Source organism: Chanodichthys erythropterus, chromosome 3 (genome assembly GCF_024489055.1).
Source record: "Chanodichthys erythropterus isolate Z2021 chromosome 3, ASM2448905v1, whole genome shotgun sequence".
Lineage (NCBI taxonomy): Eukaryota > Metazoa > Chordata > Actinopteri > Cypriniformes > Xenocyprididae > Chanodichthys > Chanodichthys erythropterus.
The window spans coordinates 28,436,962-28,451,576 of NC_090223.1; the positions used below are offsets into that span (position 1 = coordinate 28,436,962).

The 14,615-nt window shown below is 38.5% G+C and overlaps 1 protein-coding gene across 4 annotated transcripts in view; it reads right to left on the bottom strand.

Annotated features, from left to right (window-relative positions):
* Positions 1-14,615, bottom strand: part of tanc2a (tetratricopeptide repeat, ankyrin repeat and coiled-coil containing 2a) — a 180,363-nt gene that overhangs the window by 14,537 nt on the left and 151,211 nt on the right. For all 4 annotated transcript variants that reach the window (XM_067381643.1, XM_067381642.1, XM_067381644.1 and 1 more), the window contains 15 exons: positions 11,686-11,814; positions 7,508-7,789; positions 6,878-7,005; positions 5,058-5,289; positions 4,806-4,975; positions 4,439-4,717; positions 3,240-3,571; positions 2,970-3,078; positions 2,662-2,784; positions 1,438-1,674; positions 1,133-1,318; positions 833-926; positions 610-743; positions 398-521; positions 56-231 (listed from right to left, as the gene is read on the bottom strand). In XM_067381643.1, coding sequence (XP_067237744.1) covers positions 56-231; positions 398-521; positions 610-743; positions 833-926; positions 1,133-1,318; positions 1,438-1,674; positions 2,662-2,784; positions 2,970-3,078; positions 3,240-3,571; positions 4,439-4,717; positions 4,806-4,975; positions 5,058-5,289; positions 6,878-7,005; positions 7,508-7,789; positions 11,686-11,814 — 2,735 coding nt within the window. The remainder of the gene's footprint in view (positions 1-55; positions 232-397; positions 522-609; positions 744-832; positions 927-1,132; positions 1,319-1,437; positions 1,675-2,661; positions 2,785-2,969; positions 3,079-3,239; positions 3,572-4,438; positions 4,718-4,805; positions 4,976-5,057; positions 5,290-6,877; positions 7,006-7,507; positions 7,790-11,685; positions 11,815-14,615) is intronic.

Here is a 14,615-nt window from a genome sequence, read left to right on the forward strand (position 1 = left end):
GCATTATTAAATATAGTAGATCTACTTTAAGTTTGCTAACTATGACAAAACCAACCACTTCTGAGTCTCCGTAAAAAGCGGCAAGATCCAGCGGAGTGCGGCCACTCTTGTCTGCGTGGGCCGTCGCTGCACCCCTCTCAACCAGAGCACGGACCAATGGCAGGTGGCCTTTAAGACACGCCCAGCTCAGTGCTGTTAGCCCTTCCTTGTCCATCAGAGACAATGAGGCACCTGTGAAACAAGTTCAGAAGAATAGAGAGTCAGTCTCCTTTAATATACACATCCTATCACAATAGGAAAGAAAAAGACTTCCATTGTATGCAACTTCAAAATTTATTTTGTAACTAAATCATTTAACTGCAACAACAAATCTGGTGTATGAGCAGGACAGCTGTACCTTGAGCCAACAGGAACTCCGCCGTACCCAGATGGCCCTCAGACGCAGCCATCATAAGAGGAGTTCGGCCCTGTTTATCCGCCATGTTCACATCAGCACCATGATTTAGCAACAGGTCCACTATCTGCACAACCAACACAGACATTTCAGACTAAAACATCTAAACATGTATGAAATAGAAATGTGACTTTTGCGGTGTAGGAGGTGCCCACCTGCCAGTGTCCCTGACGCACGGCGCTGAAGAGTGGCACGATGCCCCTGCGGTTGGACTGAGCCACAGCGGCACCCTGCTCCAATAAAAGACGGCACACGTCCAGCTTCCCCCGACCTGCTGCTGCTGTCAGTGCTGGGATACAGAGAGAGTGTCCTGAGTGAGCAGTTTGTGTGTTCATATTTAAATCAAAATACAAAATGTGTTGTATGGTGGTGTTGTACCCGTTTCACCCCACAGTGTGTCGAAGTTGTTTATCTGAGCTCTTTCTTCCTCCTCCTCATCTTTCTCAGGCAGGTCAAGCAGGTATGATACAATCTGTGTATAAATACAAAATGTGTGTTTATTGTACCGTTGTAATGCTTAATATTTTCGTGCTATTTTTCAAAAGAACAACATTTACTTGAAATAGAAATCATTTGTTAGATTATAAATACATTTACTATCACTTTTAATCAGTTTAATGCATTCTTGCTGAATAAATGTAGTAATCTCCTTCGAAAACAAACAAACCAAAAAAATACCTCTGTATAGCCCATACTGGCGGCTGCTATGAGGGCCTGTTGTACTGCATGGCTCTTGCTGAAGGATCCAGCCTGCTGTCCGTCTGTGTTCCACTCGCACTGCACCAGATACTTCACCACCTCTAGATGACCCCGCAGGGCGGCGTGGACCAGTGCACACTGACCGTTCTTATCCAGGTGATCCACCTAAACAAAGAGAGAGAGAGAGGAGAAACGGAGATGAAACTTTGATGACTGAAAAACAACAGCCACTACCTTGCGTTCTTATTGGTTATCAGTCTGTATCTAGACATATCATGGCTGACCTTGGCTTTCTTGCTGCAGAGGGCAGTGACGATGGGTAGGTGTCCCGCAGCGGCTGCATAGCCGAGGGGAGTGAGCCCGCTCTCTGAAACGCCCTCCACATCCGCCCCAAACTCCAACAGCAAAGCCACAGTCTCCAGGTAGCCCAGGTGAGCGTGTACACACAGGATGGGGGCGTTATTCAACACCTCTGTACGATAGTTCACATTAGCTCCACCCATAATCAGCAGCCGAGATACCTAGAGAAAGAGATGAAGACAGGGAGGAGTAGATTGTTTCAATTACATTTATACTTTACTGCACTCAAATTGAACAATTTCATGCTGATAAAATATTACAGAATGGAGCTTAACTAGAAAAATGTACATTACCGGGCCATTAAGATTTAAAAGGGTCCTTGATTATGATTTCAATTTTAACTTTAGCTATTGTGTGTATGTTGCTGTTTGAGCATAAACAACATCTGCAAAGTTTTGACCCCCGAAGTTCAATGCAAAGGGAGATATTTTCTTTTACAGAAATCGCTGTTTAAGGACTACAACAAGGGACTACAATGAGCTTCTTCCTGTGCTAGTTACATCACAAACCCCAAAATTTACAGGCCTGCCCCCAAAAACACACAAAAAAGGGGGTGAGGCAATGTTGGACTGCTTTAGAGTTGTTGTTGTAGTAGAGTGTTGTAGCCATGCCGCCATTTTACGCCGGACTGCTTCACAAATGAGGGTCAATTCAGAGCTGGATTTGCACAAAAGATTAACATGACGGCACATGCTAGTCAATGAGCTGAATCAACTCCACAACAACTACATAAATGTATCCACTAACCATTCAGAAACATCTAGTTGCATTCTAAAAGTTTTTCCTGAATCTCTCCATTAGTGTCTGACTCTGGTATGAACAATGTAAGGCTAAATATCGTCACTGAAAATTGTCATTTTGGCTGCGTGAGATTCTCCAGCTTTGTTGTTGTTGAGCAAATGAAGCACACGCTGTTAAAGCTCCGCCCTCTTCTGGAAAGTGGGCAGGGTGCAGCAGCTCATTTGCATTTAAAGAGACCTCTTTCAAAACACAAACTTTTTAATGTTAGCATAAATTCACTGTAGAGATATCCATGACTTTTAAAAGATTTGTAAAGATCTTCCTTGACTCTTCAAGTTCTGGAAGGTCACTTTAAATTCATAATATTTTCAGGTTTTCTGTGACTGTGGGAATACAGTTTTTTATACCTTAATGTTCGGTGTGTAGAGATTTCTTAGTGAAGCCAAAGCTGCAGACAGGCCCTCTGTACTGTAGGACACCCACAGCCCTTGCAGCACTGAGGAGGAAACCCCAACCTTCTTACTCAGGCCCTGAGTCCAAGAGACATTGTTGTTAATAAAATAAAATAAAAAAAACACATAAAAACTGGCAATACATTTCTGGTAATATAATATAAATCTTTTTCAAAATCATTTATATACTGCTGTAGTCAGACTGATGGTATCAATTTAACAAACATCAGAAGTGTTGTAGTTCACACTTAACCTAACCTAACCTTAAAGATGTGAGCTTTGAGAATGTGGTGGCCAAGTTCGAGGGTCTGTTGTCGATTAAGCTTGCTGTCTTGCCGTGAAAACCAGAAAGCAAGCAATGTGTGGCCACTCCTAAAAATCATGGGGAAAGAGAATGGTATTTATAGATATTTTACTTCAGTACTGTGATGTATTAGTGAGTGCAACAGAATACTCAATGAGATAAAATGTGGGACAGGAATCAAGTTATTACATTTTAATGAAAGATTCAGAAGACACACATTCCTCCTCACCTGGGGTCGCAGAGGAACTTGGTCTTCTCTCCATCCTCTCTCCAGATGAGCCACTCTCTGAACGAGGGGTGGACGAACATGCGCGTTCCATCACGTCTTTTCACCAGGAAAGGCGACAGGAGTTCAGACCTCTGCTGGAAATCATCCCAGTCCATGGCCGCTCCACGCACCATGCTGGCATTCACGGCACCGTAGGCCTGCTCGTCAGTTAACGGGTGTAGAGAAGCCACGGCCACGTTCAGCAGTGGAAGAACACGCTCGAATGACGACTGAGTTGGGAAACGCATGTTCAGCTGCAACAGGTAGACCTCAGCCAGATTCACTGGAACCACCTGAACACACGCAAAAAAGCTGAAACATATTCATCCTTCTAAATATGCTTTTAAATGGCAAAATTCTAAAAGGATTTTATTTCCCCTATTTCTTTATGAAAAAAAAATTAATGGAATATAACAAAATCATGCCACATAACTCTGCAAAGCTAAAGTAAAATAAATAAATACAATAAAAAAGCTAAAATAAACATAAAAAGAATAAAAAATGAACTAACACCACATATATATTACTGAAAAGCTAAATAAAAATAATATGAAATAATATGCATACATAATACATTTTTAAATTTTTTATATATTATTGTTTATTTTATTTCTTTCATTTTCCCCCCCATATTTTAATAAAATAAAATCATACCACATATATAACTCTAAAAAGCTAAAAAAACTAAACAAAAATAAATAAACACCATACACATCCCTGAGAAGCTAAAATAAAACATATAAAATAAAAATAGTACACAGTATATACAACACTGAAAAGCTATATATATATATATATATATATATATATATTTTTTTTTTTGTAATATTTAATCATTTACTATTAAATTCTTTATGGTCTTCCATTCTTTTCCTCATTTTATTTTATGATTTCATTTTTTTTATTTTATGATTTCATTTTTTTTATTTTATGATTTCATTTTTTTTATTTTATGATTTAATTTTTTTTCATTTTATGATTTGATTTTTTTTATTTTATGATTTCATTTTTTTTATTTTATGATTTCATTTTTTTATTTTATTTTATTTTATTTTATTTTATTTTATTTTATTTTATTTTATTTTATTTTATTTTATTTTATTCATAGTCACTCCAAAGATGTACTTGGTAATAAAGGAGGCATCTATGTGACCCCTGACCTTATAGCTGGAGCTTTTGAGCACGAGGTAACCCTTCTCAATGAGGTCCAGTGTGAGCTTCAGGTAGAGGTAGGAGCCCCGGCTCAGACTCTTCAGATGAGCGCTGAGTTTGGTGAAGGCCGCGTTGTCTAGCCTGCCGTTGAGTGCCACATTGTTCTGGATCTCTTGGCTGGAGTGCAGCCGGTGCAGGATGTAGCCCTGCAGGTCAGAGTCAATCGCATCACTCTCCTCCAGACGATCCAGAGAGATACGGTGGAACGGCAACGGACGAGTCACATCCTTAGATAGAAAGAAAAAATAACACAGAGCAAATAAGTAAAGTCAATAAACAGAAAGAATGATTACTATGGATGGATGGGATACAGACCTGTAGTGTTGTTCTGACGGTGACCACCAGTTTGAGCCACGGAGGGAAACGCTCAATAGTTTTGCACAGGAAGGAAACAATAGTTTCTCCATAATCCGGTTTATGGAACTCTGCCTCGTTCAACCCGTCAATCAAGATGATGAGATTCTCCTCGCTGGCAATCTTCCTCTCTAAATATTGCATGTTTTAAACATTACAAGTATTTATGTGTACATACAGTATGCGAGTATGCATGAACGCATGTTTACGTACCTCGATGCAGGATCTCCAGAGGTTCCAGCAGGCCCCTGCGGAAAGCGTTGAAAGGGTCCTGGACACAGGCGCGCAGGCTGAGTGTGCTCTGCAGGTGCGGCTGGCGGAGCAGAAGGTCTCGGTAGGCCTGCATTTGAGGAGCCCTGCACAACAACGCTGCCACATTATGCACAAACTCAGGGACCAGGCAGGTGTACGCATTGTCGGCCTGACAGTAATGGTACGCCACCACCTACAGCAGAGGGGAAGGAGCACATGAGAGAGCGGATATAAGCACACATTCACATTCCCATGGCAGCTTGTGTTGAGAACTTGATTTTACCGTTACTTAGCAACATTAAATTCCACTCACGGAATTTGATTGGCCAAACGTTGTTCCAAGAGTGCTGATATTTCACTGAAGTAACTTCAATACCGTAATATTGCATCTGAAATCAAATGTACACTACCATTCAAAAGTTTGGGGTCAGTCAAATTTTTTGAAGTGACAAAAATCTTTAACAAATTTATTTCAAATAAATGCTGTTCTTTTGAACTTTCTATTCATCAAAGAATCCTGAAAAAAATAAAATAATTTATCACTATTTCCACAAAAATATTAATCAGCACAGCTGTTTTCAACACTGATAATAATAATAAGAAATGTATCTTGAGCATCAAATCATCATATTAGAATGATTTCTGAAGGATCATGTGACACTGAAGACTGGAGTAATGATGCTGAAAATTCAGCTTTGGAATAAATGACAGTTTGAATTATAAAGTAGAAAGTAGAATTAAATTATGAAAGTAGAAAAATAAATATAATTTGAAAAATTTGAATATTTCAGAATATTACTGTTTTTAACTGTATTTGTCATCAAATACATGCAGTGTTGGTGAACAAGAGACTGCTTTGAAAAACATTATTTGACCCCAAACTTTTGAACGGTAGTGTAAGTTACTTAACATTAACTTCTTTTTTGAACCGTTGTTTAAAAGCTATATCAGGTCGGCTCCCCACTTCACTTCCTGTCTGCTTACTGTTCTATCATAATAAAGGGAAAAGCGCCATATCAGCACTACTGTAACTCGACCATAGGTCTGTGTGATTTTAATTTCAAATAAATATTTTTAGTGTACTTTCATAAGGCCTGAATGTTAACTAATGGTAACTTATTGACCATTATATGCATTGTTTGAACCTAGAAACCACTCACAGCACCCCAGTATCAGGCACTACTACTGTATAATATGCTAAACACAACTGAGTGATACATTTAACAGAGTAAAGGTGCTTAGTACATCAGGAGACTCGAAGAACCACACACAAAACATTTCAAGCCTTTGGTATTTAGTGCAGGATGGTATTTGCTTTAAGCTCAAAAACACAATGAATATAAAACTAGAGAATGATTCAAAGTTTCATTAATGCATAAAACATTATGGAGTTTGAGTGCATCAATGGCCTTATTCCAGTATTTTAAGACTGCTGCTTCCCTGGATTCACTTCATCATGCTGTATGTGTGTGTGTGTTCAAAAGCTTGCCATCATTAGCAATGCAGAGCTCTGAGTATATCTAATGGCTGTGCTGGGAGACTCTGAGCATATAAATATTTGATAAGGCAACAGAGCCGCAATAAACCTTTGTGCTTAAAAGAATAGAGAGAAAAGGAGAGAGAGAGAGAGAGAGAAAGGAGGAGCAAATTAATAAAAGGAGACTAAGGGAAAAACAGGAAGATAAAATAATAAATCAATAGAAAAAAAAGAGAGAGAGAGAGATTGAATGACAAGCTGGTCATATGCCCGCCCTGTTGATTAAGTTGGTATTAGCTGGCACCTGAGAAGCCAGCCTTCTGAGCGTCTCCTCCTGGCGTCTCCGCATCTCTGGCGTTCCAGGACAGCTGCTCCCACCGACCAGAGTGCCGTGAGCGGACTGAGGCTGGCTCAAGGGAAGCGTGTCGCCATCTGAGAGAAAGACATGACATGAATATTGTCAGAAACTGAGACAAAACAGCTGTGTCATACATACATACATATTAAGGGCTAAACATTTTCCGTTATATACAGTATCATAGATGCAAATTCTAATCAGTCATAGTTAATTTTATTATTTGCTGGATTTTAATATTCAATATAGCAGAATTTCAATGCACTTAGTAATAAAAAAGTATAAAAACTGTGATACGAGAAGTTGTTAAAAGTTGGGAAAAACACAATTTTATTAAACTGTAAAATATATCAAATATTGCGTTGGCATGGAAAAGAGGTGTGAAATAACTCCTTATGTGTTGTTTTACAGACACACTAACAGCATACAGGTTTGAGGTCACAACACAATGGTCAGTAAATGATGACAACCTTTTCTGTCTGTTAGATGTTTATTAGATCTTAAAGGAACATATTCCTTTGAGACCTTTAAGCATCTAACAGACAATTATGTGGTTTTCTTTTAAACTAATCCACTCACGTTTTGGTGAGGCGTGTGGACTGTCAGAGGTGATCTGTCTCATGTGGATGCCGTGGCAGCTGAGAGCCACCAAGCGAGAGATGATGGCCGTTTTGCCAAATCCCACATTGCCGGCAATAATGACACCTTGATTGGCGGTGGGCTCGCTGCTGCGAAGACACATGTCAACTTCCTGGAACAGCCATTCTCGACCGGTGAAAACCGTATCGGGCATCAGACTGGGTACCTCGAAGAGAAGCGGCTTTAGGGCGATGTCCGGTGGCCGGTAAGGAGCAAAGCGCACTGCATCATGGAAAACATTAGGAAATGTACTAAATGAAAAAGGTTTATATCCCACCCAAAGCCTCTTTTTTTTCTTTCTATTTCTTTTTACAGCTATTTCATCCATCAAAGCTGAAGTTTCACAATTTAATGTCCAGATTAACACTGCAGTAATCTTTTTTTAACCAGCAGGGGGAGATGCTTTGTCTGAAAAAGGCCAGAACTGGCAGCTTACGCAAGCTGGAGCTGCAGTGTGAAACACCATCAATCAGTGGTCGTCGATGAGGTGCCTAGACCCATTAATGTACGGCAGAAAAAAAAATCAGAAAAAAGCATCCACACATCAAGAACAGGAGCAGAGCTGTTGCCGTGCTTACCGGAAACCACCCTTGAGGATGCTTGATGCTTTCGTTTTAGATTGTTTGTCAAATTTATTGCCACCATGCAAATAGCAGAATTTATATTCATCGTCATTATAATCCACCACATATGCATGCTTGCAAAAATAAAAATAAAAAAATCCTCATGTATATAATATTCATATTCAGATATATATGTGACCCTGGACCACAAAACCAGTCATAAGTCGCACAGGTATATTTGTAGCAATAGCCAACAATATATTATAAGGGTCAAAATGATCAATTTTTCTTTTACGCCAAAAATCGTTAGGATATTAAGTAAAGATTTCCAACCGTAAATATATCAAATTTATTTTTGTAAGTGGATATGCATTGCTAAGGACTTCATTTGGACAACTTTAAAGGGTGATTTTCTCAAATGTATTGATATGCAGATTCTCAAATTGTTGTATCTCAGCCAAATATTGTCCTAACAAACCATAAATCAATGGAAAGCCGATTTATTCTGCTTTCAGATGATGTATAAATCTCAATTTATCGACCCTTATGACTGGTTTTGTGGTCCAGGGTCACATATTCTTCATTATTCTTATTCATATCATAAGCCTAACTACACAAACAGTTAATCCCAATTACTGATAATACGGGGATCGTCAACAAAATTAGCATAAATTATTCAATGTGGCCATATCATTTCTTGATCGTACAGCCTAGGCTTATACTGCAACAAGTGTGATGGAGCATATTATGAGGTTATTTATCCCCCTATTTGCATGTGCACTATTAATTAGCCTGATAACATGTGAATTAGTTATCTGTGCATTAGCATAATAAGGTGGGCGGGGTTACGCAGGGCGAGGTGACCTTTACGGGCACATATGCTGAGCTCAGATGCTAGCAGAGCCTATTGGAACATAGAAAGAGAGCAAAAAGAAGGAGAGAGATAGAAACCAGGGCAGCCGAGCAGTAAAATGGCTATAAAGCACTAGATCTGGGAAGGTTGTAAATAATGAAACGATGAAAGGAAAAATTTAACCCATAGCATTTCAGTGGCAGACACTAAAATCTCCTTTCATGGCACAGCTAGGGTGGCTTCACATCCCTGAATGTTTTCCACAATTAACCATCATTATTACCGGTGGAAATGGCTCTTAATGTCTTCTGAAAGAGTACTATACTTATACATGAAAGAACCTGCTTGTAATTGCGGTAAAATTATGTCATTAGCTACAGTGTGCTAGAATTACTGTCTAGTTGGATACCTCATGTATGACGCACAGTTTGAGCACCTACACTTTTTCGTCACCTGTGCAGCCATCCAGAAATAAACAGGTTGTTTAGTGAATTGTGACTCAAGCTACTGGAGCAAGTCAGAGAGGAAAACCAGACCTCCACTGCTGATTTAGGATGTGTGGAGCCTTGACTGTGAGGTTTAGACAGCAGGTTGAGCTCTGACAGATGAGCCAGTGCTAATGCTAATAGGAAGTCAATACTTCGATCTGGACAGGAGACAGATTATGGCACGGCAGTGCAAAGGGGAAGCCAAGACCAGCAGGATGAGGGGGGAGAGTGATCCACGGAAGACCTGCAGAGTGTGTTAAGGGTTTTAATGGGACATGCTGTGTGTAGCGGACAACAGATGTGAGAGACGCAAGGTGCACATGCACATCTATATAATTAACATTTTAAAAGGGACGTATTCTACTATTTAAAAATGTTTCATTATCTCATGATTTACTCACTCTCAAGCCATCCTAGGTGTATATGACTATATTTATTCAGACAAACACAATCGGAGATATATTTAAAAATATCCTGGCTCTCCTAAGCTTTATTATGATAGTGAAGTGCGATTTTGAAGCCCCAAAAATGCATCCATCCATCATAAAAATAATTCATACGGCTCCAGCGGGTTAATAAAGGCCTTCTGAAACAAAGCGATGGGTTTTTGTAAGACAAATATCCATATTTAAACACTTTATAAACTAAAATAACTAGCTTCCGCCAGATGACCGTACACATACTGTGCAAGTCGACTTGCGGCAAATGATTAACCCCTGACGTGATGTATGACGCAGGATGTAAGAGTATCGTAAGCTTAGATGCATCTCGCCGTTTAAACAAATAGGCCGTGCAACAAACTCAAGCTCCTCTTCTCTTATATCGAAATCCTCTGAACCTATTGCTTTGCTTTAAAAGGCATTTATTAACCCCCTGGAGCCGTATGGATTACTTTTATGATGGATGGATTAATTTTTTGGGGCTTCAAAATCACATCCCCCACTTCACTACCATTATAAAGCTTGGAAGAGCAAGGATATTTTTAAATAAATCTCCGATTGTGTCTGAAAGAAGATACACCTAGGATGGCTCGAGAGTGAGTAAATCATGGGATAATTTTCATTTCCAAGTTACCATCGTTTCTTACTGTATTCACGGAGACAAGAGCCGTCGCTATTTTAATTTTTAAACACTTGCAGTCTGTATAATTCATAAACACAACTTCATTCTTTATAAATCTCTCCAACAGTGTGTAATGTTAGCTTTAGCCACGGAGCACTTTCAAACTTATTCAGAAACAAATGTAAACATCCAAATAAATACCATACTTACGCGATTAGACATGTTGCATTACGAACACTTTGTAAAGATCCATTTTGAGGGTTATATTAGCTGTGTGAACTTTGTTTATGCAGTGATAGAGTCGAGAGCTCTGGGGGGGCGGAGAGCGCGAGCAATTAAAGGGCCAGCAGCCTAATGATGCCCCAAAATAGACAGTTAAAAAAATTATTCAGGGGACACCTTAGACTTATATTACATCTTGTAAAAAAACGTTCAATGGCACCTTTAAGTTACTTAAGACGGGTGCACACACGTTAAAGATTCATAATAGTCCTTTACGACTGTTGCTTGTCAGACTGTACAAATATGATCCCAGCTGTATGCCATGTCACACTGTAGGATCTCGGTTGTCATTAATATGAGAATGTACGACAATCAAGACGTGCTAAAAATGGATACATGCAAGAAGACTCGTCCGGAGTTTTACATCATCTATCCGTGACATGTTCGGTGACTGTGAGCTGCATTATATGTGGGATTGAAATGGTGGCTAGCAGACCAAAACAGTACCAATAATAATGATCATGGCTTGTCTTGAATAAAAAAAAAACTAAAAAAACGACGTATGTATGTGGTGCAACTGGTGGTTTGTTGTTGTCTCACTAATTGCATCATCAGGTTCTGTGCTTCTATTGGTTTTTGATTTGATGGTCACACTACAAGACTGCTCATCAAATCTTCTGACACCAAATATAACCTTGTTTTGATTAACATTTTTTTGGTCAATAGATAATTCTCATGCTTCCCATGCCATTCCCTGTTTATGTTATTTCATATTGGTGACAAAAATCAGCAAAAATAAAGAATGAGTGGGTTTGTCCACACATGACTGTTACTATACACAAGGCTGGTAATGAAGTGAAGGAAAGTGGAAGAGAAAAAGATACATGTGATCATTTATATGCACAAAATCTAGAAAGAATATACACACACCTCTCATGTCCGCTGGTCCAGAGCGGCTGGAACCGGAGTTCTGACGTGGCATACGCAAAGACGTGCGCAGTGGAGCCTGTCTCTGCTCATCCAGATATGCAAGATCCTCCAGGTGAGCTGAACTAGTGGCTGAGAGAGAAAAATACTAGTGTTATTGGTTGTTTTTTTACATTTTTTTATTTATTTTTTTTACAATTTTGTGTATTGATGTTTAAAATTGAAAACTGAAATAAATATTGCATTGGAATTGAAACTGAAAACTGAGAAAAAGAGGGAGAGAGAGAGAGATTGATAAACTATTTTAAACTCACGCTGCCCACATACATATTCAACAGAGGGAGAACAATAACAGTGAAAAACAGAACCATTTATTATGCATTTTCTCATTCTAGCAGCCAAGTAAATGAAAAAAGCTATTAAAAAGAAGCAAAAATATTCCAGCAAAAATATTCTCTAGGAGCTTGCTGTTCCAACATGAGTGTAAGTTTAGAACAGCATAATGAATCTGTTCCTGCTGAGATTATAATACCTGCATTCTCAACGTTTTTATATCTCAACATTAGCTATGAAGATAAAAATGTATTTTTGTTTAATAAAACATTTACCTTGCTAAAAGAATGACCTCAGATTGTACTTGGATATATAATATTTTGGTTAATGATTATGGAATTAATAAACTATAATATGTGTATTTCATTTACTCATGCTTTTATTAAAAAATGAAGGTGACAAATGAAAGCACAACATACTTCATTGTATTAAGAATACAGTGGCATTTCATAGTACTATCAAAACATGGTAATATCATGGTTATATCTGTATATCTGCTTGTGGTTATTAGCTTTAGCGAGGATGTGTGCATGAATTTTGAGCCCTTTTTCCATTGCTAATGAGGAGGAAAGTTCATGGCGGCTTGATGCACGAGAATATTAAGAGCACTGTGGGTGGCCACAGAATTTATCTCAGCTCAAAGCATCTGGAGAGAGCTTCTGAAACTATTTAACAACAGCTAACATTATTGTGGCAGTGTTAGCACAGATGCTAAGGACAATTTGCCACCAGCCATGTAAGGTGACAGGAGCAACATACTAAGGAAAGCCTTTCGTTCTCCTATAATATGTTTAATTGAAGAAACACAACCATGGCCCTATGGTATATATGTGTACAAATCACAGCTTGTACATGTGTGGATCAACCGTTCAGTAATATAACACTCCCCTAGATGAACCCGTATGAGCAGGAACATTAGAGAGCTGATTGAAACAAAGTTCGCAAACCTTATGCAAGCTGGGATAGCTGCTTTTACAAAATTTGGTTGACTTAAAAAAAAAAAAAAAAAGTTTTAATTTTACTATTGTAAAACTATAATACATTTATAGAGGATCTCTATCAGCAGCAAAGGCCTATTCATACCAAGGATGATAACTATAACGATGAAGTTTTAATAGTTCTAAGAAGAGGAAAGTAGGGAAGACAATAACGACACAGGAACAATATCATTGAAATCACTTACCAGCTGATGAACAATATAAACATTGACAGCCAATCAGAATCCACCCGATTTTAAAAGGGCATTTAAAGTGAGTCAACATAACCGCAGTAAATAGAATGTTATCTTTAGCCCTATTCGGACGGGATTAGTTTTACGTGGGGAGGTGGAGTAAAGTAATTTTACCTCAGGACGCCTGTAATATTAATTGGCCAATTCGCACGGGACAAGACATCTCAGTAAAACTAGCAGAACTGGGAGGGGTAAATCGATTTACGCACTGCAGTCACCTCCCTGTCGTCATGTGGGTATACGCTGCTTCCTGATACAATGTACGAAAACACATATAATCAAAATATATAAACTATAAATACCAGTAAGGTCTGATTTGTTAATTAAATTCTGATTGGATTATGATGGTAATAGGCACTTAGCTAAAGATAAAATTAGTTTTGTGCCTCTGACAATTGCTTCGATCTTTTTTTTGCTCTGAATGGTATGTAAAAAAACCTTCTTTTGCCTCAGACTTGTCCCACCACCTACAACACAAATGAATGTTTCTCTCAAGTGCTTCCATGCTTGAAAAATGTGCAGAAAACTACTTTTAAACAGGAAATTATGTAATTTTACTGTACATATTTACAGCGGGTCTATTCGAACTGGATTAGTATTACCTGAGGTAATTTTTCCAGACCTTTTAACAGAAGGTAAAAGTTGCCGTAATCTTTACTGACACTGTCCGTAATGATTACCGAGATGGCACATTCGGAGGGGACTAAAATCACTGAGAAGCGCTGGTAATAATTACTTTACCCCTACCTCCCCATGTAAAACTAATCCCGTCCGAATAGGGCTTTTCTTTGGTGTGGATATAATTTAGTTTTGTTATCTTCATAGGTACTGTTCTTGGTTTGAGCGGGCCTTAATGTCAGTATGAAATCAAAATTGACAATTCAACAAAAACTAAAACCAATGATCCAATCAATTCTCAATAGACAAAACCAAGTCCCTTCCTACATTTTTTCCTGTTTGAGAAGTCTCGAATATGTCACAATAGGGGAATAATAAGACTATCGCAACTTCCGTTTCATGGCAACTTTAAGAGACTTAGCCATCACCACTAACTGTATTATATATATATATATATATATATATATATATATATATATATATATATATATATATATATATATATATATATATATATATATATATATATATATAAGATTTAGACACCAGCCTTTCTCTTGCCCAACCCCACCCCCTCCATCTGCACTGCAGACTGTCTGGCTGGCATGACTGTGTTGCTGGATTTACGGCCGCTTGAACTGAGTCACAATGACTTTGGCTGCCATCACTAAACTGGTGTTTTACAGCCCCACGTGGCACTGGTCCCGAAAGCATGTCTGTATTTTACACCAAACGTCTGAGCGCGTTCATA